Here is a 23,593-nt window from a genome sequence, read left to right as displayed (position 1 = left end):
GTCAGAAAAGAGTTGCATTTTAAATTGTACTGTGCAGTAGTATTCATATATTGCTAAATAATAATTATTATGAAACTGTCTCACTGGCATTTTGAATAATACCACCAATGCATCTCTGCTTGGGCTGTACTATCCATCAATTTGAATATTTTGAAACTCCATTTAAGAATTATTTCTTTTTTCATCATAAAAATATAGAAATTTTTCTTCCTGAGGTGGTTTGTTTCTCATAACTGTGCTTTTAAATGTTTTCCTGAATGCTTTACAGGGAGGAATTGAGTATGTCCACACTTTTCAGAGGCTTAAAAGATTCGTGTGGGACGGCAGTGTGGAGTATTATTAACTCTAGGCTGGGAAGCACTTTGTGTTTAGACTATGGAAATAAGATCTTGAATCAGAAACTTTTGGGAGGTGAGGAAAAGAAGGTGCTAGTGTCACTTTATGTAATATAGTCTTTCTAATGTCTTCTGTTAAATTCTTCCTTTACTCTGAATTTTTTTCCCATTTGTGCTACCATTAAGTGCTTGTAGGTATTTTATGTCTTTCATTAACAGTGCACTAGACTGCAGTTTACCTCTGGTAGTCTAAAGTTAAAAATAATATAGAAGGGAAGAAGAGTTTAAAATATTGTCTTAAAAATTAAAGGAGAACAAAAAGATACTGGAATTCCATCCACGGAACTGAATGGCATTAACAGCCTCCATAGGCAGGAGGATATGGCAGGCTGGATTTGGGTGCACTTACAAACCCAGTAAACATTTGAACTGTTGTTGTGGTTTAAACTCAGCTGGAAACATTAAGCCCCATTCAGCTCCCTTTTCCCGATCCCTCTGGTGAGAGGGAGACAAAGGCAGAGTTGAAATAAGAACTTGAAAACAGCAATGAGATAAGAAAATGAACAGTGGCAACAACAATACCAATAACAGCAGTTTATAAAAGAAGGTGATTACATGCAAAAATGCTCTCTAAGAAACTCAGCAGGATCAAAGACCACACCACTGCACCTCTCAAGACAATTAAAAAGGCAGTGTCAGCACACCTTATGTCTTTTCCCCGAGCCCCGGACAATGAAAAAAGAAACAATGGTGGACAAATTATCCTCACTCATTCCTTTCCCAAGCCTGAGACAATGAAAACAGTGATGGACAAACCTGTCTGGCAGGACTGGAGCCATCCCACCATTCCATTTCCTTTCTTCCCCTGGAAGAAAGGAACAAGAGTGGTGGCGGTTCCTCTGCACGTTCCCTTGTTCCTCCCCCCAAAGCCATGCCCCCTTCTTCCCAGAAGTGAGAATCCTTTACTTTTGCACCCCAGTGATGAAGTGGGAGTAATAGAATAATAGCCTAGGCTCATATGGTTCCAGGCTCTGCCCACCTCTCATCCTTGGCCAAAGAAACTAAGACAACTGCAAACAGCATTTAATCCCATCTCCAGCAGATCTTGAAAAGAATTGCATTCTGTACCAACATCTTGCCTTGGAGTTTTTCATTGGCAGTGGTGGTAGGCCATCCAGTTGAACAGTTACTGCTCTAAGTGTATTTCTGCTTAAAAGGACTTCCATTTCAAAATTGGCCCATATTCCTGGAAACTTCCATCTGTTGAAGAGTTCCTTACTTGAAAAGTTGTGTACCAGGAAGGGTTAAGGGTTAGCTGGCTTTGCAAACTCCTTTACATGCGGCAGGCCAAGAGCTGTTCTGTAGGACTGGAGTGAATTCCAGTAGGATTGATGTCCTTATATGCATCTGTGTGGACTCCATTATAGATTAATTTGCTTCTTACCCATGTGGCTCATTTTAGCAGCGCCTATATTATTGATTGCTGCTATGCATTTTTGTTTCAGCGTGGAATGACCTTTGATATAGGTCAGACTGCTTGTTGACTTCATCAGGAATAGGACAGAATAGTTTAAGTGCTTTGGCTTTAAATTTTGTTTGAAGTTTTTGCTGACAAACTGATTGTTTGACACATCTCTGACTGTGCTGAATTGGGCAGTATGTAGGTGTCCATTTCTGAGATCACTTGGCAACCTGAAACTATTGATTTCTTAGAGGTCATTATTTTGTACGTATTTGTCTATTTAGCTAGATCTGAATAGATGCTCAGAAGAGTTGTCCTCATCCTCATTGGATGCAAGCAAAGGCAACAGGATACCTTTACCCACTGCTGGTTGTTCAGGGTGGCAGCGGTCAGGTCAACAAGAAGGGCACCAGGGTAATTAAAAGGAACTTCAAGGGTCTGGTTCAGTTGGTTGATGGGGCAGGAGTGCAGGTGGTGTTCTGTGGATACAATATTGCTGCTAGCAAGAATCTTTCTTGCTTCTTTCCAGTCCCGTGAGATACTGTTCTCTCTCAGAAGATATTAGCAGAGTTCTATAAACTATGAACACCTGCGACCTTGCAGAGCTTTGTTTATGGTACAGTAGAAAAAAATTTTGACAATGGATGTTTTAGGATTTTAGCCAATCACCCCCCAAGTGGTGGCTGATCCTTTGTCCAATTAGACTATGAAGAAAAGAGTCTATAAAAGAGTTTGTAAAATAATTAAATGAATCAATCTTGCTGCACAATTCCTGCCTGCTGGATCTCTCTTCTCCTCCCTGCCACTGCGGGATATTGTAATAGTGTTCTGCTTGGTTTCTTGAGTAGCAGAGATGAATTATGAAAGCAACAGGAGAACCCATGTTATCAATGAATGGCTTAAGGGCTGGTGCCATCAGCAGAATTTTGGGTGTTTTGATCATGGGGCAAGTTTTATGCCACCTGGCCTGCTAGAATCGGATGAGTTCCATCTATATAACAAGGGCAAAAGGATTCTAGTCCATGAGTTGGCAGGGCTGACTGAGAGGGCTTTAAACTAAGTTTGAAGGGAGAACAGGATGAAACCAGGCTCTCCAGAGATGAGCCCAAGTGTGGTAAGCCAGAGTCAGGGTTGAATCAGCAGCACTGCTAAAGTGCATGTACACTAATGCATGCAGCATGGGTTTTGGAGGTTAGGATCATTTTCTTTCAGGTAATTTTCTCCTATTTGTTGCCTAAGAGATGGTAATGAGGATACTTACGAGAGACAAAAGAAGTGGCTAAGGTGAGGGGAAGGGTGCAGCTGGTTACAGTCTCTTAGCTCAGGGGCTTTCTCTTGGGAAGTGTGGAGATACCATGAGATTTTGGCTGAGAGGTGAGGGACTGGGCTCAGCTCTTAGCTTTCTCTTGCTCTCGGAACTGGAGGAGACAGCGCTGTTGCTGCCGGGGAGAATTTGCTGCCACCGTGGAGTTTTGTCCTTTACTACTTCTTCCTTACTGTGGGTGAGGTTTTGCTCCTAAGAGCAGCTGTTGAACTGGGACCTTATTAACACCCGATCTCACTGGAAAGGACGCTCACCATCTGCTCAGGTGCTTCAGGGGAAAACCCGGGACCCTGACACCCTCCCCAGCCCTCCAAGGGAGCATCTCCCGGCTTTTTGCAGGAGCCCGGCTGCCACTGTCCAGCCTCGCTGTTTTCTGCTGCTACTTCAGGGTTTTTGTGTCCGCCGGATCCCCTCTGGCTCCTGCTATGGCCACGGAGTTTCTGCTACATTTTGTTTGCCACCCTGGGGTCCGCTCGCCTCTGCCATTCCAGCCTGCTGCTCCGAAATCCCTGCTACAGCCCATCTCACCATCCAGAGGGGCACTGGGACCAGCTGCCCCTGTGGGTTTGCAAAGGAAGCCTCTTTTTCATCTCTTCTGCCAGCTCACCTGCCATTACTGCATGGAGAGAGATGACCAAGCTCGCGCCACAGCGCCCCCTGCAGCCGCGGGGGAGCCATCACACCTGCCCAACCTGGCCGGGAGCGAACAGCGCCCCTGCCGGCTGTGACCGTAACTACACCGAAGGGAAAAGTGCTTGACTGCTGAGAGAAGGTTGCTACTGGGTGTCTGTTTCTGTTTGTTGTTGCTGCTGTTGTTGCTTGTTTGCCTTGTTATACATATATATACACACACACACACACACATACACACTACTAAAACATTTCATTCGTTTTCCCATATCTTTGCCTGAAAGCCCCATAATTTCAAGGTTATAATAGTTTGGAGGGAAGGGGGTCATATTTTCCATTCCAGGGGAGGTTACTGCCTTCCTTGGCAGACACCTGTCCTTTAAACCAGGACAATGGGTAACAAACAAAAGGAGCTGGAAGCCATGGTACAGAAGGAGAGCTTTGATGTAGTTGCCATCATGGAAATGTGGTGAGATGACTTGCATGACAGGAGCGCTGCAATGGTTGGCTACAAGCTCCTCAGAAGAGACAGGGGAGGGAGAAGAGGTGGAGAGGTGGCCCTGTATATTAGGGAGGCTCTTGACAGTAAGATCAAGTGCCTATGGGAAGAGTCAGGGAAGGCCAACAAGGCTGACATCCTGGTGGGAGTCTAGTCTGTTATAGACCACCCAGCCAGGATGAAGAGGTAGATTTATTGTTCTACAAGCAGCTGGAGGATGTTTCAAGATCACCAGCCCCTGTTCTTGTATGAGACTTTAGCCTGCCAGATATCTGCTGGGAACTCAACACAGCAGAGCAGAGGCAGTTTAGGAGGTTCTTAGAGTGTGTGGAGGATAGCTCCTTATCAGAGCTGGTGAGCAAGCCTGCTAGGGATGGAGTTCTACTAGATCTGCTGTTTACAGAGAAGAGCTGGTGGGAGATGTTGTGGTTGGAGGCCGTTTGGGGTACAGTGACCATGAAATAAGAGTTCTCAATATTTGGTGAAATGAGGACGGGCATTAACAAAACTTCTGCTCTGGACTTCTGGAGGGTGGACTTTGGCCTGTTTGAGAGACTGATTCAGAGAGTACCTTGGGAAACAACCCTTAAAAACAAGGGGTCCAGGAAGGATGGACATCCTTCAGGAAGGAAATCTTGAAGGTGCAGGAGCAGACTGTATCCCTATATGCCAAAAGATGAGCTAGTGGGGAAGACAACTGACCTGAATGGGCAAGGAGCTTTTGAAGGAACTAAGGGGAAAAAGAGGGTGTATCACCTTTGGAAAGAGAGGCAGATAATTCAGGAAATGTTTAAGGATGTTGCTAGGTCATGTAGGAAGAAAATTAGACAGGCAAAAGCCCAATTAGAATTTAATCTGGCTACTTCTGTGAAGGATAATAAAAAATGTTTTTATACATATGTTAATGGCACAAGGAGGGGCAAGGACAACCTCCATTCTTTATTGGATGTGGGGGGAATATAGTAACTAAAGATGAGGAAAAGGCTGAGGTACTTAACTCCTTCTTTCCCTCAGTTTTCAACAGAAAGACAGGTCGTTCTCAGGACAGCTGGTCTCCTGAACTGGTAGATGGGGATGGGGAGCAGAATAGCCCCTCCCTGTAATCCAGAAAAAGCAATTAGAGACCTGCTGAGCCACTTAGATGCTCACAAGTCTGTGGGACCAGGTGGGATCCATCCTGAGGTGATGAGGGAGCTGTCAGAAGAGCTCACCCAGCTGCTCTCCATCATTTATCATCAGTCCTGGCTCACTGGGAAGGTCCCAGGTGCCTGTAAGCTGGCTGATGTGACACCCATTCACAAGAACGGCCAGAAGGAGGATCCAGGAACCTCCAGGCCTGTCAGCCTGTTCCGGTTTGGCCAAATTTAGAAATATATCCTCTGAGAGAAGGCAGGTCACAACCACCCCTCCCCCACCAGGTTCGGGAGTAAATAAATTTTCCTCAAAGGAAAGTGAAAGAGATAAAAACTATTTATTTAACAAACACACAGGAAAAAGATAATTATGTTAAATAATAAAACCTCTCAATCTGCTGAGAGAAACCTGGGAAAATTTCTGAGTCCTTCTGCAGATCTCTCTCTCCCCCTCCTTGGAGATGGGATGAGGAGGTGGGCCCACCTCCAGGGCCAAGGCCTCGGTGGAAAGTCCTCCCAATGTATTATGATGTTGAAACAGTCCAGCAGAGAGAAAAGGAAGAAAAACCAAAGTCCCAGGAAAACAAAAGTTCAACTCTCTGAAGGAAAAGGAGCTGAGGGAAAAAAAAAATTGCCAAAAGCCAACTGGAAAGAAAAGCAAGCCGGGTGCTTCCCTTCCCTCTTGCTCTCCTGCCACAGCTGAAAAAAAGAGTTGCTATCTCTGTATGACCTTGAACAAGCTGCAAACTGCTTTGAAAAAGTTTTGCTCAGTTTTTCCTTCCCCCTCTCAGGCTCGGCTTAAAGGCATAGAAAGGCACAAAAATTAATTTCTGGGCATAGGGCAGCGATATGAGATACACATCATAAAGTCACCCCAAGACACAGCCTGACCTCAGTGCCTGGCAAGGTTATGGAACAGAGCATCCTGAGTATGATCACATGGACAGGCGATACAGGACACCCAGGGGATCAGACCCAGCCAGCATGGGTCTAGGAGGGGCAGGTCCTGCCTGAGTGACCTGATCTCCTTTTATGGCCAGGTGACCTGCTTGGTTGATGCAGGGAAGGCTGTGGATGTTGCCTACCTGGGCTTCAGCAAGGCCTTTGACACCGTCTCCCATAGCATACTCCTGGAAAAGCTGTCAGCCCACAGCTTGGGCGGGTGTTCTTTGAGTTAGGAACTGACTGGACAGCCAGGCTCAGAGAATGCTGGTGAATGGTGCTGCAGCCAGTCACTAGCAGTGTCCCCTAGGGGTCAGTGTTGGGCCCAGTCCTGTTAAATAGCTTTGTTGATGATCTGGATGAGGAGATTGAGTCCACCATCTGCAAATTTGCAGATGACACCAAGCTGCATGTGAGCGTCAATCTGTTGGAGGGTAGAAGAGCTCTGCAGAGGGATCTGGACAGGTTGGATCGATATGCTGAATCCAGCAATATGAGGTTTAGTGAGTCCAAGTGCTGGGTCCTACACTTTGGCCACAAAACCCCCCTGCAGCACTGCAGGCTAGGGACAGAGTGGCTGGACAGCGGCCAGGCAGAAAGGGACCTGGGGGCACTGGTTGACAGCCGACTGAACATGAGCCAGCAGTGGGTCCATGTGGACAAGAAAACCAGTGGCATCTTGGTCTGTATCAGAAATAATGTGGCTAGCAGTACTAGGATAGTGCTTCTGACACTGTACTTGGCAGTGGTTGGGCTGCACCTTGAGTATGGTGTCCAGTTCTGGGCCCCCCACGAAGGGGATCCTTTAGGAACGATGTCGTGTTCAAACATGTCCAGAGAAGGGCAGCAAGGCTAGTGAAGGAGGAGCGGCTGAGGGAGCTGGGGTTGTTTAGCCTGGAAAAAAGGAGGCTCGGGGGAGACCTGATCACACTCTACACCTCCCTGAAAGGAGGTTGTAGTCAGGTGGGGGTCAACCTCCTCTCCCAGGCAACCACTGGGAGGCCATGAGGACAGAGTCTTAAGCTGCACATGGGGAAGTTTGGGCTGGACATTGGGAAAAAATTCTTTGCAGAAGGAGTGATTGGGCACTGGGGTGGTCTACCCAGGGAGGTGGTGGAGTCACTGTCCCTGGAGGTGTTTAAAAACAGACTGGATGTGATGCTCAGTGCCATGGTTTAGTTGATAAGGTAGTGTTAGGTCATAGGTTGGACTTGATGATCTAAAAGGTCTTTTCCAACACAGTTGATTCTGTGACATTCATTGGAGCTCTTCTGCACAGGTGCATTTTCAGGTAGTCTGGAATAGTCCACAGGCATCCCTAAAAAGTCTGAATGTGATTCTGGAATCCTGTATTAGACAAATCTGGAAAAAGCACATTTCTCAAGTGAAGTGTTAGACATTTTAAGTAAAGGGAACTTCTGAGAAGTTGAATATCTGCTTAAAATGTTGCTTCTACCGTGTGTCTTGCATTTGCGGCAATCTCAGCAAGCTTAGTTTGGTTTTTTGCTTGCTTTCAGGGTATCAAAGAGCAGATAAACTGAGAAAAGTGTCATCCTTGTGGCCTGTGGACACACAGCATAGCTGCTTAGACATAGCTAGATGATCTTTCTGAGCTGAGTGTGTCTTCTTAGCACCGAAGCAGGATGGTTTAGATATTGCTTGAGTGTTTTCAACTAACAGTGCAGGGAACAGTAAATACTAGCAGAGCTCAGTGTGGTATCAGACATGTAGAAAGACAAGGAGAGCACTATGTGAGAGTGCTGTCCTGTTCTGCTCTACTCCTTTGGCTTGCAGCAAGTACTGTGAAAGTGGTAGATAGTAGTAGCATTATTAGTAGTGGAAATGGGAAAATAGGGAGATGGGGAATTGTAGATGCTGAAGAGGCTAGCGGAAAAATTTTCCACCTTTTACAGTCTCTTGTGAAAATCTTCATTCTCATGCAAACTAGCTGAGAGACAGTTTGCTATTTTGTAAACTATTTGCAGGTGCAGGGTGTTGTGAGAATGCAGTGGATATTGTTTTGGTTCACTGAAGAAAATATTTTGAAATAGGCATTGTAGCATTCAGCCAATCACTCTGGGAGGTGTATGGTCAAGCACCCAATAATGCCATTTATCCTGGACTTGAATTCTGTGTCGTTCTTCGCACTGTCCCTGCGGACAACAGTGACAGGGAATCACAATATTTAATAGCTATACATACTATAAAGTAATGCTTCAGTAGTTAAATAATTTAGTGCCATTACATTACGTGGGATGGAAGGGGTTTTATTTGGTGTTTTTTGGTTTTGTTAGCCTTTTGGAAGACTAAGAGTATAGTGAAGAGGTATTGAAGATTTGCAGCGAGTTGTAGGAAAGAACATAAGACTGTGAAAGACAACAAAGTGCATAAAGTTCAGTCTCCTGTAGCTGTTGCCAGCTATCCAATAACATTTCAAAGAAGTCAAAATAATGCATATTGTTATGCAGCAGAAGAGAAGCAGTCCTGTGAGGAGCAGGGAGTTGGGCTGGTAATCCTTATGGGTCCCTTGTACCTCAAGATACTGTATGATTCTAAGTAGATTGAGGCCATAGGTAAAATTTTCTTTTTTCTCAGAAGGCAAGATTTATGTGCCAGACTTGTTACCCTATGCTCTGGTACAAGGCAAAATGAAAACTTAAAGAAATCCTGCTCTCTATGCCATTATGGTATATTACGGCATGGAAAATATTTTGACTCCTAGATTGTGCTGATAATGTAACTGGTTTATCTTATTGACATCATCAGACAAATGTGATTCAGTGACTATGGAAGTTACTGCTGACATACGAACTGATCCATGAAGCTGTATTATACCATGGGTTATGATTAGTAAAATCTTGGTTTTATTTTACTTCCTTTTCTTTGTTCAGTCCTGTCTTTTCTCTATGCCAGGCAGTCAAATGCTGCTGTGATTTTATTTCTCTTGCAGAAACTCCATCTGAGCAGCTGGAATTAGTCTCTTGGCCTCATATAGGACATGGTTGGAGCTGGTATTAAGCAACTATCTTTAGATGTCTACTAAATCAACTTAATCCTTTTTTACCTTCAGAATCATATGAAGTAAAAGCTAGTTTCTGTAGTAGATTGTAAGTCACTGATGAGTTACGAGGTTTGTCTTCCTTCTTTCACTTGTGTCACTTCTTTGATCTGTATGATGTTCTGTGCTAGTAGTAGGCTCCATTTGATAGAAATAGGAGGAATCAAAATGTACTTCCTGCAGGTCCCAGAAGGGATGGTAGTTCTGCTGTTAGGCGTGGGAGTAGGGACTGTGGAAGGAGCTCCAGTGCAATGGATTTTCAGTTGCCTTAGTCAAACTGCCATTTTATCCTACAATACAACAGCAGCTTCACAGAGTGTCTTTTTTCAGTTGTCTAAAGCTCAGTTTCTTTGAATAGTTTGTATTTCACGCTTTTTGGGTTTTTGTGATGAGTACCTGAAAAGCATTCCTACTTTTTGCTGCCGTGAGTCACTGGTAAGCCAGATGTGAGAGTTGCTCAGTTTGCCTAGCTGTCACCGAAATGGCGAGAAAAACAAAAAACCCTCCCAACAACATTTTTAATGTTAGAGAGTCAAGGCATTACTTTATTCTCTGGCCAGGATGTACCACAGAAATCATCTCATCCACACATAGCCCGGGTGTGCAGAGAGAATTATTCCATGACACATGACCTTTACTAGATTTTTCAGATCTCTTACACAGTCAAAACTCATAGAAGCTAATTGGGTCAGTGTTCATTGGTCTCAAGTTGTATAGTTCTCAGTATTTGGTCTCCTATTGGATCTGGATTTCTTCGCTTCTGATGTTAATTAGATCTTCATTCCTTGATTTTCTTATCCCTCTTTTCCAGAGGAGATGTCTCCAATTCTGCCAGAGGCAGAGTCTGGAGTAGATGTTCCGTAGATGGCTGCTGATGTTCTGTTGATGTTCTTTAGATGGCCTTATCTTGTTGGAGCTACTCCCATTTCCAGTCTGTGGAAATGCTAAGCCCATCAGTCCTCACCTAGGGAAACAGTGCCCTGGAAAGAAGCTTCAGTTTCCTTCCCCTGGGGCAAAGATATATATGGCTAAAGTCATATATAAAAAATTTTTAAACTAGTATGTTTTCCAACATAGCTGGAGCTGTTTTGTGAACTGGTAGTTCCCGTTAATGATCATCAGATGCTTACTTGAGTGAACAATCCTGAAGGTGTGTCAGGTTCCTGCCTTTCTTGTTTACAGTTCTTAATGGTTTTTTTGGTTGTTTTTTTTTTTTTTTTTTTTTAATGCACTGGCCTGGAAAAGGAACTGACATCGAATATAAATATGATTTACCAAATTTGTTCCAGCAAAAGTTTCATAGCAGCTTGGGTTCTGTCTGCTGCTTCTATAGCTTTTATAAATTGCACTGCTGTGTGCTAGGTTGATGGTTCCTGATTTTTACTGTCAGCTGGCTGAGGATGGTTGTTTGGGGCATTAATATTTGCTTGAGGAAAGGGCCATTAAAAAAAATAATTTCAACTTAGGCCTTTTAGGTGACTAAATGATACCAGCATCCTGACGTGACCATAATTGATGCTGTTCAGCAGTTATGACATCCCACATAGTTCTGTGCCTCAGGCACAGGCCTCAGGCAGCTAGCTTTAATACTCTGATTCCAAGACTTTCCCCCCTCCGCCCTTTGTCTTAACAAACATATCCTGAAACAAGGAGATTGGGGTGAGCTTGTTGCTGAGTGCAACAGATGAATACCAACAACTTAGTATGTCTGTCGGGACGAGAGTTGGTTTATAGGAAAGCTGGGATAACTGTCCAACACACTGCTGTTGTATAGTATACAGACCTCAGTGTCAGTTGTACATACTTAACATTTGTTAGTGTGCTTCAGCACATTGTCCTATTGTCCTGTTCCACAGGGATTTTCTGCAGAAATGCTCACCCAAGATGCTGTTTCTCTTGAATGTTTATCATAGTGACCACAGTCTTCTCATGCTCTAGTGCCACCCATGCTTTATAAAGGTTGTATTCACAATATTCTGGTGTAACTTAAATTGTCTTTTACTGCAAGTGTTTTGGGTGAGGGGGGAGTCTCTTATCCTTACTTTTTGGTCCTGGCTTAAGAAAGCTCCTAAGATATGTGTAGAGTTTGAAACTGCACTGCCCTTTTCGCTAAAGGGTTTGGAAGAGGGAAGGGTTGCAGGGTATCAGCACTGATTTTTATAGCAAGCTGTTTTAGTCTTGAGATGTTTCATAGAACACTGTGACAGAACACATAACAGCAGGAGATCTAGGAAGAAAAGGAATAAGAAAGTCTGTTCATGGACATGTATGGAAATGTAACAGATTTAGGATTGAGTACAAAATTAGGTTCTCTGAGGGAAAACAGCTCTTCTCAGTTTGATGTCTGTTCCTCAGGTTTTGTTCCTTTTTCAGGAAAAGAGGAAACTTTCCACTTTAGAATAAAGCTAAGTGCTAAGACAGATGTCTGACTAGTGACTAATTTCTGAATGTTGCTCCTACCATAATCACTTACATCTGCATGACAGAGGAGCTCAGTTTGTCATTTGCCTCCTTTGCAGAGTTCACTACACACTCCCTCAGGTATGAAGGAATTGGCCCGAGGGCACAGACCTGCCACCCTTGGGGAGCATGTGCTTACTGAGTACTCTGAAAGACTGCAGCAAGTTGAGACTCTCTTGTGCATACTGGCAGAGAGTCAACCTTCATCGAAGTTTCTCTCATTTGTGCTGGAAGATAAAAGTGTAACTGTTAAACTGAAAGTGTTTAATTTGGCTGAGTGTAGGTACTCTTAAAATATTTCTCATGTCTTAACTAGCTGACTGACATGTCAGTAAAACTTCATTTAAGGAGTTGCCATGTGCATGTCTAGCTATGTAATCAAGAAGAATCTAAATAATTCTTAGAGGAGGTAAAAAGAGTATTTTATTCCTCTTATGGACCTGAAAAAAAAAAAAAAGTATTCTGTGAGCCAAGAGGTATAGAAAGAGGCACTTACAGAATTGCTTTGAATTGCTTGTGGGCACTAAACCCCATTCCTTCTAGGACCATGAAAAGCAGTTTTCCACTTGGAGAGGTGACTGATCTGATACTGGGTAAGCCAGCTTTCTGGGAGTTTTCCCTTAGTAGTGGTCTCCTGGCCATTGTGTTGTGGTAGCAGTCTCTTACATCAAATACCTATATTGAAGCACTGTTAGCTTTCCTTGATAACTATTCAAGCACAGTGTCATACAGATGCAATTTTTAAGGAAGAGAGGAGGCTTATTTCCTAGCAACTGGAGATGTTACTGCAGGCTGCCTCTTGGTCAGGCAGTTCTTTTTGCTTTAACCATTGAAGTTCCTTTAATGTGAAGTGTCACTGGGTCAAGAGTTTAATGCTCAGAGATTTTTCCTATGAAAAACAGAAACCATTACCATAGACTTAAATCTTAAAATGATTCTCTAATGGACCACTGAGCTGACTCCTGTAGAATACAAGTAAGTTTCACTACAGGCACGTGGTAGGTACCTGATGCCTGTGTCCCGAATGAGTGTGCTTGAGATCACTCAAAAAATCTCAATCACTCTGCAGCCTGGAAAGGAGTGTGGGAGGGGGAATACACCACCACAGCCTGAAATGAATTTTCTGTTCAGGTGCACATTGTGAGTTTTCTGCCAACTAGTGTAGCGTCTGTTAGAACACACTGTTCTATTTGGGCAATAATTTAAGTGCAGAAAGCATGAAAACTTTCTTGTTCTGTGTTATGTGCAATCCTCTCTTTCAGAAATTTATATACCATTGGTTTGCTAACTATCCATCTTGCATAGTAATAATAAGATGCTAATATAGTGGAAGAGCCATTGAATAGAAATATTTTCATTAAGTTGTTAGTCTAAAGCAAGCATTCTTTTTTGACTAAGCCAGAGTCATTTGCAGGCACCAAAGTTAACTGACTGACTACGGTTTCTGCAGAACACCATTCTAGTATGTGTTCTATCAGAATGTCTCATGCATTTCCATGATTTTTTTTTACATTTCATCAGCCAGTTTGTTCCTTGGTTCATATGCGTTACTACATGTAGTATAAGAATGTGTTGAATAGTCTCTCTTAATTTGCAAGAGTCTTTTGAATGATATACAGATCTGGAGACTTTTATCAAGGCTTTTTGTAGATGTTTATGTTAAGCTGGAAATAGCACCACAGCTGTTCTGAAGCATGATTTCATCACTGGTTGGTTTTGCATGGCCTGGTTCTTGGTAGTGGGGGGGCCATGGAGGTGGCTTCTGTGAGAAGCTCCTAGAAGCTTCCACCATGTCTGGCAGAGCCAATCCCTGATGGCTCTGAAGATGGACATGCCTCTGGCTAAGCCTGGGCCAATTAGAGATGGTGGTAATGTCTCTGTGATAACATATTTAAGAAGAAAATCAAAACACAGTGGGGGTAATTTGAATTCCAGCTAGAGAAGATGAGGAGATGAGAACATGTGAGGGAAACAACATCGAAACACCAAGATCAGTGGAAAAGGAGGGGGAGGAGGTGCTCCAGGTGCCAGAGCCAAGATTCCTCTGCAGGCCGTGGTGATGACCATGGTAAAGCAGGTTGTCTACCTGCAGCCCATGGGGATCCACGGGGGATGCAGAGATCCATCCGCAGCCCAATGGGGGAGGTCCTCACGCTGAAGCGGGTGGATACCTGTGTGAGGCAGTGATCCAGTGGGAGACCCAGTGGAGAGAGGGGGCCCCTGCTTCCAAGCTGGAGCAGCCTGCCCTTGGAGGACTGCACCCCGTGAAAGAGTGACCCATGCCACAGCAGTTTTGGGAAGGCTGTTTGCCCATTGGAGGGGCTCACATTGCAGCAGTTTTGACAGGACTGCTGCTCATGAGATTGGAACCATGCTGGAGAAATTCGCGGAGAACTGTCTCCCATGGGAGGGACCCCACGGCACAGCAGGGAAAGGACTCCTCTCCCTGAGCAGTGGAAGAAAAACCTTGGGTGACAAACTGACCAAAACTCCCATGCTCTGTTTCCCTGTGCTATTGGTGGGAAGGGGGGAGGGATTGGGAGAAGAAAAGGTGTTTCTAAGGGCTTATTTTACTTCTCATTATCCTCCTCTGATTTTGTTAATAATAAATTGCTCTGTACCTCTAAGTTGAGCCTGTTTTGCCCTTGGAGTGTTTTCTCCTTGTTTTTCGTGGCGCTAACTCATGAAGCCTTCATTATATTTTTCTCTCCTCTGCCCAGCTGTAGCAGGGGAAGGATGGGTGAGCAACTTTCATGGGTGCCTGGCATTTGGCCAGTGTCAAACCACGACAACCAGCCAAGGCAAAGCACATGTACTTTATCAAAGCTTTTGATGCTGTCTCTCACAGCATCCCTGGATTAAATCTCCAGGAGACAGCTTGATAAGTCCATTGTATGTTGGATGAGAAGTGAGCTGAAAGGTCAGGTGCAAAGGGTTATTGTAAATGAGATTATGTCAGGTTGGTGACCAGTAGTCACTGGTAGGGTTTCTTTAGTGTCTTCATAAATTATCTTGGTCCAGAAGTTGAATGTACATGAAATAAATCTGCTGATGATACAATGTTAGGAGGATCTGTGATCTCCTTTGAGAGCAGAGGCCTTATAGAGAGATCCAGATAGACCAGAGAGCTGGGCAGTCGCCAACCATATGAAATTTAACAAGAGTAAGTAATGAATTCTCTACCTGGGACACGGTAATCCTGCTTATATGGACAAACTAGGAGATGGGAAGCAGCCCTATGGAAAGAGATCTGGAGGGTTTGGATTGATGGCAACTTGAATATGAGTAAGCAGTACGCCCTGGCAGCCACAGGGGCCAACTGTGTCCTGGGGTGCATCAGGCACAGCATCACCAGCCAGTCGAGGGGGCGGTGACTACCCAGCTCTTCTCTGTGCTGAAGTAGCTTCACCTCGAGTCCTGTTTTGAGTTGAGGAGTTTTGAGTGCTTCAGTACAGGAAGGACATCAGACTACTAGATTGTGACCAAGGTGGGGAGAGGCCTTGAGGAGCAGCTGAGGTTGCTTGGCCTGTTGAGCCTGGAGAAGAGAATGCTGAAGGGTGATTGCATCACAGTCTCCACCTTCCTCAAGAAGGCTATGAGGAGGAGGTGCTGATCGCCTCTCTCTGGTGACCAGCAGCAAGACAGGAGTCTTGGAATGAAGCTGTGTCAGGGTAACCACAGGTTAGACATTAGGAAAACGTTCTTCACCCCAAGGGTGGTTGGATACTGGAACAAACTCCCCAAAAAAGTGGTCACAGCACCAAACCTGCCAGAGTTCAGGGAGCATTTGGCCAATGCTCTTAGTCATGCAGTTTAATTTGAGGTAGTCCTTTGAGGAGAGGAGCAGGACTTGCCGGCGCCTTCCAACTGGATTCTGTTTCTATGATAAACACCTGGGAAGAGAATTAAACTAAATCTGTGAGGTATTTAATCCAAATAAGTAAATTTTGCTAGCTATTTACAAAAGTAATCTGAAGTGGGATTTTTACTATTGAATTAGTTCATCAAGTCTCATAATGATTACTTGTATCTGCTTGTTTAAGAGCGTAAGCCTAGCATGTCTTAAACACAATTCTTCAAAAGTACCACAAAGATAATATTTTCACCCTCAACTTCATTTTACGTATTTTGGCATTACATGGGGTTTTAACAGCTTGGGTGGAAAACTTTCCAGTTGAAAAGCATATAATGATTGCCTTGAAATGTTTTTTTGATTTTTGGAATATAAAGCTACAGTTAAAAGGTGATGATTCTGAACTTTAGTTAAACTACTGGTGTCTGTCTGGTGTGATCAGTATCCTTTAGCCATTGCTGTGGCGTACATCTTAATGGTGCTATCTTTTGCGGGGGACATGGTGGGGGTGGCTGTGTCATCTGTTTTCTGTAGCCCAGCATTCTCTTCCTACAGAGTTTGGGAGAAGACAGTCCATTGCTGTCACTTGCAATCATGCCTAGAGTTTCCTAGGAACAGTGACTGTACACAAATTTGTAAATAAGTGTGAATTCAGTGAGACAATTTCATTTAAGTGTCGCCTGTAAACTGGTCTATTCTCAAAGGATTTTTTCTTTTCCTAGCTAATAAATTGATTACACGAGAAGGGCCTTCCTTTCTGCAGATGCGAATAAAACACTTGATGAAGTCAAACTGCATCCCCCAAGCCACTTTCTTGTCGAAATTGTGTGCAGATTCTCCAGAAATTGCAAACGTTTCATCTTTTCGCCAAGCCTACATCACATGTGTGTGTTCAATGCTGCCTAATGAAGACTCCATTAAGGAGGTTAGTAACCGATAGTCCCTTTTTAATATATATCTATATATATGAAGCATTTTAGAATTTATTTATGTAATACTAAGAACTGAAGCTGAAGAGTGAAACTGTTGCAGAGTTCCAAAAGAGGAATGATGTATTGCAGACTGCAATGGAAAAGAACTTTTGTGTGAACTGCTGCTGTGGATAAGTATGTATGTATGCTTGATTAGATGTGTTTGAAAGATTAAAAATTATAACTTTAGTTCCATTAGTAAGCAAAATACAATTGGAAAACTGTCTTTTCTGACTCCAGCACTGGTACCAGAGCAATTACTTCTCATGTAGTCGTCCTGACCTAAGAAAAGTTTTAAGAAAAAGAACTCATGAAACAAACAAAACACATTTTAGAGTTGTTCTTCCTGAACTCTAAACTTGTTTTTAGCAGTCTTCCTGTTACAGTAACAACCATAGCAATGATTTGTGTTCACACATAACTGCTGTAGCACAGCTGACTCTTGCCTCTATTGCCTCCTGATGTCACACACCTGTTATGGGATCAGTCTCACTTGTATGTATTTGGTATAGTTTTAAGTGTGAGACTTGGACATTTTGAATAAGCCTCAGTGAAACCAGGGGAAGCTTGAGATACAAAAAAAAAAAAAAGCAACTCTCATCATGTCTGCACTTCCTGCATGAGTGGCAGAGTGATCTTGTTGTACATGTAAACTATTTTAAAAACCGTTCCTTAAAATACTTCTTGTGAAAAATAAATATTTGCATAGGTGACTCTTCGGTCTGCACTTTGAGCCAGATTCCCGTCAGAGTGCTGTAGGAGCAGAGAATGTATTTAACAGCTCACTGCAGACATGATCCGTGCATTGAAAACTTTGGAGTTGATGGGTAGCTTAGAGCATGTTCTCTGGTTGGATTGGCTGCTAATGAGGAATGCTAGAGAAATCACATTAAATTCTGTTCCATTTTCTGTTTAATTTGAGGGTTGAGAAGTGTAGCTGTAGCTGTTTTACCTTGATACTCAAAACAGTCTTTTCTTGCCAGTCAAGTATAAAAGCTGGAATACTGATGAGTTGAATCAAGTTAATTGCTGAATTAAACTTTTTATGGGGAAATGAAGCCACAAAGCATCAAAGCAGTGTCTTAAAGCGGTACAGTTTATTGACTTAACTGGAGCTGTAGCCAAAACTGTGAAAAGTATAAAGTCAGTGGTGTTCCAGTGCCAGAAAATTAACTTTAATAGCTGGCAGTATGAAGATTTGCATGGCATGTTTCTTTGCATGCTTGGTCTCAGGTGTTGTATAGTTGGCACCCTTACAGAATTGCTGAAGTCTGAGACTTCTAAAACACTTTCATTTACACCTTTGTTTTAAGAGGCAAGGAATGTGTTGTATCATCATGTTACCTATTATCTTCCTCAGGTAGAAGGTTGTCAGGTGTAATGAGAAGTGGGAAAAAGGGATGGGAAAAGGTGAAAAATGAAAAAATAAGAGTTCAAAGAATGGCAGCTGTTGGGGAATGATAGATAGCAATAACCAAAACCCCACCAGGGGGAAGAGGGAATAAACTGTAATAAAAGGAGCAAAAGTTAAGTGAAATTTGAAGTTCAGAGTAGGATGGGGTAGGTAGAGGAACAGGGCTTCACTAAGAAAGTAAATATTACAGAAAGCTTGAATAGGAATGAAGATAGTTTGGGGAGGATTGAAGAGAAAGAATTTGTTTTGGAAGATTAGACAATGTGTGGTCATCCCTTTCCAAGAATTGGATGTGGTTGGGCTAAGGCAGGTGTGGAAGTTAAATTGCTGAGCTCCTACAAATTAAACGACTTCTATTTATATCTATAAGCAAGAGCATATATATACACACACAAGTGTATCTACATATCTGTATGTGCGTACATCTGTAGAGGTATGTAAATACATGTATATGTATGTCTGTGTATAACATACGTCTATGTGGGTGTGTGTATATATTACATACTGCATATAAAGTTGTTCCCTGCCTTTCTGGTGCTTCCTGGTACCTTGAATTGATTCTGAGGCACACATGTAACAAGAAATATAACTCTAGAATTGTTTGTTCACTGCTGCTCTCTGTGAATGTAGAAAGTAGAATTAAGGATCATGTCAGACTTCCAATGTTTGGCTTGAATTTGCCAATTTATTGAACCAATTAAAATGCTAATTAAAGCAGTTCTCTTACATAGTGATTTACTATTGCAAAAGCATGAAGCCCCAAATTTTCTATGGTCTATGATGGTTTTCTCTGCAAGACTAGTGCCAGCCACATGTAACAATAAAAAAGGATTTTGAAATGCAACAACCAGTTAAAATTAAAGCCATATTGAGAGTTTGAATTGTAACTGGTCATTTCTGTCGAATGTTAGTGTGAGTGTTTGCTGGAACACAGAGGAGCTTCCTTATATTGTCAAAGTAGGTTTTGTTTAATTTGGAATTCCTTTGGGAAAGACTGATCCAAAGTCAGCGAGTAAAGCTCTTCAGGGAGTCAATTTAAGCAAATGCCCCTTATCCCATTCATAAAAAATTCAGTTGTGAAACAAGCAGTCATCTTTTGGAGGCCTTCTCCAAATAAAGAGTATCGACATGGTGTCCTACTAAAAAATGGTAGAAGCCTTAGGTTAGTGGTAGGAAATTTTTATGATGACATAAAAAATAAAATATCACTGTAATGCCACAACTTTTCCTTCAAACTAAGGTAACATAGAAAACAAAGACAAGTTAAATCTTACATGGTTGTATGTTCTTTGGAATAACTTTGAGGAATAAACTGGCATGCTTGTTAATAGAACATGGGGGGGATGGCATCATTTTTCAACAATTCTGATTTAAAACATCTTAGCAGTGTTCATTCTGTAGTCTTCTAGCTTTCAATGAGTTGTTGTTCTAGTTGGGTTTATAACAGAATAACAGTGGTCAGCATTTCAGGTTTAGTAGACTTCAATAAATGTCTGGTTTGTCACTTAAGTGACTGACTGGATATGTTGGATGATTGCAAGATGTGCATTTGGACTTCTTGTCTTAAATATTAAAAAAAAATCTCACAAGCAATCTCCCAGCAAAAAAGATCTCACAAACAAAAAGCAAAAACCCCAGGAGCTGAAATGAGATGGATTATCATTGACCAAGATTGAGGTAAATGGGACTTGAAACCACTTGCCTTGTTGCTTACTCAGTAGTTAATGTCCTGAATGCAAGTGACTTTGTCCAAAAAGAATCAGATTTCTATGGGGGGAGAATGGCTCTGATGTACTGTGTAGCTGTAGGTTTCTCCAAGTGCCAGGCTGTGTTTGTGCTGGAGCTGGTGGTGTGCCTGCTGGTCCAGTGCACAACAGAAGTTCTGGGTCTTGTTACAGCCTAAGTCTGATTGAGGAATAACTGATGACTGTTAAGAATATGGGATGTATAATTCTGTAGCCTCAGAAACCCTAGTAAATAGGTTTTAATTCTGTAGTTTTTAAAACAGTAGTAGTGGTGTTCAGTGATTGTTGTTTTAATGGAACTGGTGATGAGCGTGGTCTCTGTCAAGTAATGTCTGGCCGAGTAGCTCACAGGTAGCCTGCCACGTTGCCTTCAGATCTGTGAAGGAAACTTGTCCCATACTTACATGCACTGACAATATTTGTGTTTCTAAAACCCAAGACTTGAAAGATCAGAATTCTATCACACTGCTGCAGGCAGCCTCTGCAGTATTTAAGAATATTTGCTGTAGTATTGAGGAGATGGCAGTGTATAATTGTGGAAATTATCAAACACAGAAGTTTGTGTCACTTAGCTTTAAATTTAAATTTTAGCTTTTTAAATTTGCCTTCTAAAATATACTGATTGAAATTGTTATCTATGAAGAATAGGAATAGCTGAGTGAAGAGAGACTTGTGAGAAGGCTGGAGTTGCCCAGCTGTCAGACTTAGACTTCCCACCCAAGCTGCAAGGCCTGTGTGGCTGTAGGTATCAAAGGTTGATGACAGCGTAAGAAAGGTGCTGCTGGCAAGGAATGTTGGGGGGAGATGGTGTGCAGCACTGTCCTGTTACTTACAAGAGCCCCTTTCTCTCCTGGGCAGTGATCAACATCTTCACAATTCTGTCATGTGGCTATTGGTATGGGCTTGCTTCTCAACCCTCCCCTGCCTGCTGGAGGTGACGCTTGATTTACAGATACTGTATGGGCTTACTATCTTTGACATGCAAGGATCAATGATGTCTGTTCTCTTAGACAGCAAAGCATTGTCTCTTAAATAATTTTCTGAGGTTTCTCTCTTGCCAGGGGTGAGTTAGTGATAACTTCCCCCCTTCACCCCTCCCCCCCCCCCAAAATCTGCTGTATTTTACTTTAATACATGCAAAACTGACATATCTGCAAGCCCTTGCATTTTGTGAATTGCTCTAGAAATGTCTGCTGCAGGAGGTCAGTTCTGGGTCTCAAGCTGAACACCAAAAGTCAGTGGACCCTAGAAAATGTTGACATTGCTCAATGAACTCCAGTGTCAAGCCTGAATGGGAAACTGGGTTAATATCCCTGCTTCTGCTCTTCCTGCTGAATGAGATGTCTGCAAAAATCAGTTTAACTTCCTGTTATTTGTTCTCTGTCATTGTCTTTTGTGATGAACAAGAAGTTTGAAATGTTTATGATATCAACAGCTGTTTAAAGTACATATTGCTAGAACACAGTCTGTTCTGTGAAGTGGAATAGATCCAGTGGAAAAATGTGTTAAAACCTAGTGTTGTCTTAATAGTAAAAGCTCTTCATAATTGCTGTTTGTGGCTTGTATCCAAGCTGAGACCCTGGTTTGATACACGGATATGTACTACCTTAAATAGATGCTCCAGAACTTCTTTGGGATTCTTTTCCTTGCCCTGGTTTAACCCTAGCTAAACCCAGGCCCCTTGTAGCTGCTCGCTCAGTTCCCCTACCAGCAGTACCAGGGACTGAAGTGGAAGGGTACAAGTGAGAAAACTTGTAGGTAGAGGTAGAAACAGTGTAATAGGTGAAGCAAAAGCCACGCACACAAGCAAAGCAAAACCAGGAATTAATTCACTGCTACCCATGAGCAGGCATCTCCAGGAGAGCAAGGCACAATCATGCATAACGGAGACTTGGGAAGACAAATGCCATCTCTCTCAATGCCCTTCCCTTCCTCCTTCTTCCTGTCACTGTATAAAATGAGCATGATGTCATGGTCTGGAATATCCCTTTGGTCAGTTGGGGTCACCTCTCCTGGGTGTTTCTCCTTCCAACCTCCTGTGCACTCCCAGCTTCCTTGGCTCTGTTTAAGCGCTGCTCAGCAATAGCAAAAACATCTCTGTATTACCAACCCTGTGTGCAGCAGAAATCCCAAATGCAGCCCCATATCAGCCACTAGGAAGAAGATTAACTCTACCCCAGCTAAAATCAGCACACTACTCCAAACACTTTTGTTTCTAACATCGTGTTTTGAAATGTGGTTGGTCAGAATCAGCGCCTAGGGATGAAGAGAACAAGAGGCCAGCTTTTTCAGAACTCTTGATCTTTTTGGACCTTGGTTCTAATTTTCAAAAGCAACACAAGAATCCTGTAAGTGCAGAGAGACAGAATGGGAAGCTCTAGACAGATGGTTGCCTGCATGCAAGTATTTAGCTAAGCTGCCAAAAATGGAAGGTTGTCCCAAAGAAAACTAATATTGAGAAGGGATCAGAACTTAACAGGTGAACTGCTCATACTGTTTTGTAGCTGAAAGGTGTGGCATGGTATGGGAGACGTTTTGTTTGTGCATTTGTTAGGCTTTGATACAGTAAATGTGCATTTCTTTAGTAAACATACTGAGAATAAAGTTAGCCTTTTCTTTTTAATTTTCTTTTTCTTTAAAGATTGCAAAGGTGGATTGCAAAGAAGTACTGGACATCATATGTAATCTGGAATCTGAGGGACAAGAAAACACTGCATTTATTCTTTGTACAACGTATCTTACTCATCAGCTTCAAACAGCAAATGTGTATTGCTCTTGGTAAGTATAAGTATTGCTGCTTCTGCTAACGGTTCCTTGCTGCCTAGAATTGAGCTAATATAGTACAAAAATATATAGAAAAGGTGGATTTATCCTTTACTTGAGAAGTGCATCAGACTGAAGCACTTTCTAGATAATTACTTATTTTGTCATAAGTTGCTATGCTAATAGAGCAGTTAGACAAAAGTAATGTTTAAACAATTTACAAGTGAAACAGCACTCACATTATTGGCATGAACACTAATACTTCTGTGGGGTAGTAGGTCTATCAGTGGTGGGTCAGTGCTCTCAGGCTTGATATTAAACCCCTAGCTTTGTGGTTCCACAAAGTGTATGTTGTCAGTCTGTTCCTCCCTTGGGAATACTTGGCCCCATGAAAGTCTGGTGCATTTTTTTCACCCATTCCACAGCGATGTCAGTACTAGGAATGAGCAGAGGCAACAGCCTGTAACAACTTCTCCCCACTTTCCCCCTAAGAGCCTTTTTCTATTTTTATAATTTCTGTAACTCCAAGAATTGTAGTACTAGATTTTGGCCTGATTGTGACAGTAAAACTCTGCCCCCTTAACTGGCTGGAGATACAGAATCTTCTGCACCTCTGTTTCAGCAGTGGTAAACTTGTAGAGCCAAAGCAGAGGAGCTGGTTTCTGTCCTTCAGAAAATGGGTTTGTAGTTTTGGCTTTCAAGGCATGGCTAAATGTGTAGTTTTCTCCCATTTAAATCCCCGTCTGGATAACATGGGGATTACGTGGCCAGACATTTCGAGAATATATTGGGAATTTGGATTTGGTTAGCTATGGCATTGTTCATTTACTCCATAATTTAAAGCCATTTAAAAAAGTTTCTACAGCACTTCAGTGTCTGCAGGATGATTGACAGTTCAGTCTAGTCCAGTCATCCTGTACAAAAAGGCCAGAAATGTCTTTTTGAGCAAAGCATACCTTGTAGAAAGAAATTAACCTTTTGGAAGACTCAGGAGAGTTCACCAC

General features: G+C 42.6%; 1 protein-coding gene across 1 annotated transcript in view; it reads left to right on the top strand.

Moving 5' to 3' along the window:
• Positions 1-23,593, top strand: part of RLF (RLF zinc finger) — a 60,579-nt gene that overhangs the window by 22,834 nt on the left and 14,152 nt on the right. Inside the window, exons 5-6 of the mRNA XM_042022535.1 lie at positions 16,419-16,621; positions 22,468-22,604. Of these exons, the coding sequence (XP_041878469.1) occupies positions 16,419-16,621; positions 22,468-22,604 (340 nt within the window). The remainder of the gene's footprint in view (positions 1-16,418; positions 16,622-22,467; positions 22,605-23,593) is intronic.

The sequence above is a fragment of the Corvus kubaryi genome, unplaced genomic scaffold, assembly GCF_017639235.1.
Source record: "Corvus kubaryi isolate FWS band 111438036 unplaced genomic scaffold, C.kubaryi_AGA036_p1.0 37209, whole genome shotgun sequence".
NCBI lineage: Eukaryota > Metazoa > Chordata > Aves > Passeriformes > Corvidae > Corvus > Corvus kubaryi.
This window is presented reverse-complemented; position numbering and strand designations above follow the sequence as displayed.